This window comes from Buceros rhinoceros, unplaced genomic scaffold, assembly GCF_000710305.1.
Source record: "Buceros rhinoceros silvestris isolate BGI_N320 unplaced genomic scaffold, ASM71030v1 scaffold11295, whole genome shotgun sequence".
In the NCBI taxonomy this organism is placed as follows: domain Eukaryota; kingdom Metazoa; phylum Chordata; class Aves; order Bucerotiformes; family Bucerotidae; genus Buceros; species Buceros rhinoceros.
In genome coordinates, this window is record NW_010413427.1 from 1 (window position 1) to 2,495 (window position 2,495).

The window sequence follows — 2,495 nt, forward strand, 5'->3', positions numbered from 1 at the left end:
CGGCTGGGGAGAGGACGGTAACACACTTCGTTAGGATTTCAGTGTGACTTCGGTCTTGTGGACACTCACCAGATCTCACTGTCACCTCCAGAAGCGCTTCAGCAAGTCAGGAAGATACTTGGGCATTTTGGTAGAAGCCAGACGGGTGTCTAGTGCTGAGCTCTACCTCAGAGCTTTAAACTGATTTTTTATGTTCATGGATTATTTGATCCTGTGCTTATTCCGAATGATTTATTCAGGAAAACATCTCCCGTCCTGCGTGTTCTCGCAGCGGAGAGCTGCTGTTGTGTGCTTGTTCCTTTCTCGTTGTTAACGCAGCCCTGTTACCCCACAGGTGTTGTACAAAGAGGATGTGGGGACGGGAACCCCCACCCCTGTCACTCCCGAGATTGAAAGAGTCAAACGCAATCAAGAAAACTTTAGCTCGGTATTGTTTTTAATTTGGAAAGCAGAAAAGTCCCTTTTAATCTATTTAAAATACTTTTAATGAAAAAGAAATTCTTGTTCCCCTATAATCAACTTACACAAAAAATAATATCCTCGTCCCTTTGAGATTTTTTCCCCTGTAATTGTTACTTACATCATTCTTGTTCTTTTTTTATTACATCATCTGAATAATACCTTTTAATTCCACCTTTCTTTTGAGCCTGATTTTTTTTTCTTTTCTTTGTCACGACAATCCTTAGCTTTGTTTTGTGTGGTGGCGGTTTTTCCCCCTGATTTTACTGACTTTATACACGAGAACTAAACTCTGCAGCCCCTGATACCAAGCCGCGGCAATGCCCTCGGCGTAACCGCGCTCTAACACGTGCCAGCGCGACCTGCCGTGTTGATTGTGGGAGGGGGGAATGACACGGAGCTGGTGTCTTTGTTCCTTTTGGGTTGTGTTGGGTATTTTCTGCCGCTGGGAACTCTTTGGTGATCTATTGATGTACAGATGGTTCTCCTGGGCAGCAAACGGAGGTGTTGGCGTCCCGGCGTTCTGCCGAACGCCGCTGCCGGGTGTTAGCGTTTAGCCGTCGAGTTTTGAGGAGCATTTTAATTTTTCTCTTTTATTCCAAGCTTTGGTTCGGAGCGACTTTGACAACCTGAGCCTGGTGTCTCAAGAAGCCGTGTTGTTGCTGTGGTGTGCCTGTTCCTTTCTTGTTCTCACTACAGCCCTGTTACCCCGCAGGTGTTGTACAAAGAGGATCTGGGGACAGGAACCCCCATACCTGTCACTCCTGAGGTTGAGAGAGTCAAACGCAATCAAGAACACATTAGCTCGGTATTTCGTGGAGAAAAGAAGTATTCCCTTTAACTCCACTTAAACGGCACTTTTTAACCTTCATTAAAAATGAACAGTTCCTCCTCCCTTCCATGTAATCCACTCATCCAACCATCCTCTCTCCTCCACTGCTCTGCGTTTTCTGATGTCCCTGACCTAACACCTCCTCAGACCTGTCTTTATTTACAGTATCCTAAAGACTTTTAACCACTTTGCTCCCTCCTCCAACTTCCTTTTCTTTTAATGTGTGTTTGGTTTTTTAAATCCTGTTGCTTTCCTGGTTTGACGCTGTGGTAGAAGAGGGGGGTCTGACTTTCTAGCCGGCTGCAGTGGAGGTCTAACTGCTCTCCTCCACCATGGAAACGTATTCGACCTAAGAGGCTTCTGTGCTGGATTTGTCACATCTGCTAAGATCAAACCACCGTCCTCTTTGCCTTCAGACCCTCACGGGAGCAATCAGCCTCCCTTGCTCCCAGGGGCAGCTTTCAGGGCACATTAGAGCAGGCTGAGCTCCAGCAGACCCCAGGGGTCTGTTTTGTGTTCGGTGTGATTCTTACTGGGTGGTGATTCTGTTTTTTGGATGCTTCTTGTTACCACGCAGGTGTTGTACAAAGAGAGCGTGGGGACCGGGACCCCCACCCCTGTCACTCCAGAGATGGAGAGGGTCAAACGCAATCAAGAAATCTGTAGCTCGGTACTATGCTAAGACAAAAAGTTCTCTTTAACTCGATTTAAAAGAACATTTTAACAGCTTTGATAAATGGGTGTCGTAACACTTGTTCCAGAGCGACACCAACCCCTCTGAAGCAGCTCACACGAGTGACTACTCCTTACTCACGCCTGACCGTGGTTTACAGTGCTGACTTTAACTCATTACGGTTGTTAGTCTTTACGAGTGGTTTTGATGCCCTATCCTAATCCTAAACCCACTCACCAAACCCCACTCGTGTCCTCTGCAATAGCTCCTACGGGGTTTCATTCCTGCAGTACTCACCCTATTTATTGCGAGTGACGGTGCTGCGGTTACGACGCCGGTGTGCCAGCCCCTGCGTCTCTAGTGACGTACTGCTGAGTCCCTGCTTTGTAGATGACACCCAGGCCCTGAGAAAACACATACTGGAAAAAAAATGCCTGAGGCTTTCGGTTTGTCCGCGGATGGATTCTCATTTACTGTCGCTTTCTTTGGCTCCTTTCTTCTGTCTCGTAGGTGTTGTACAAAGAGAACGTA

At 47.0% G+C, this 2,495-nt stretch overlaps 1 protein-coding gene across 1 annotated transcript in view; it reads left to right on the top strand.

Moving 5' to 3' along the window:
- Positions 1 to 334: 334 nt before the first annotated feature.
- Positions 335 to 2,495, top strand: part of LOC104493951 (nebulin-like) — a gene marked incomplete at its 5' end in the record, with an annotated part of 7,843 nt that continues 5,682 nt past the window's right edge. The window contains 4 exons of the mRNA XM_010136721.1: positions 335 to 427; positions 1,175 to 1,267; positions 1,869 to 1,961; positions 2,475 to 2,495. The exon at positions 2,475 to 2,495 is cut by the window's right edge and continues 16 nt beyond it. Of these exons, the coding sequence (XP_010135023.1) occupies positions 335 to 427; positions 1,175 to 1,267; positions 1,869 to 1,961; positions 2,475 to 2,495 (300 nt within the window). The remainder of the gene's footprint in view (positions 428 to 1,174; positions 1,268 to 1,868; positions 1,962 to 2,474) is intronic.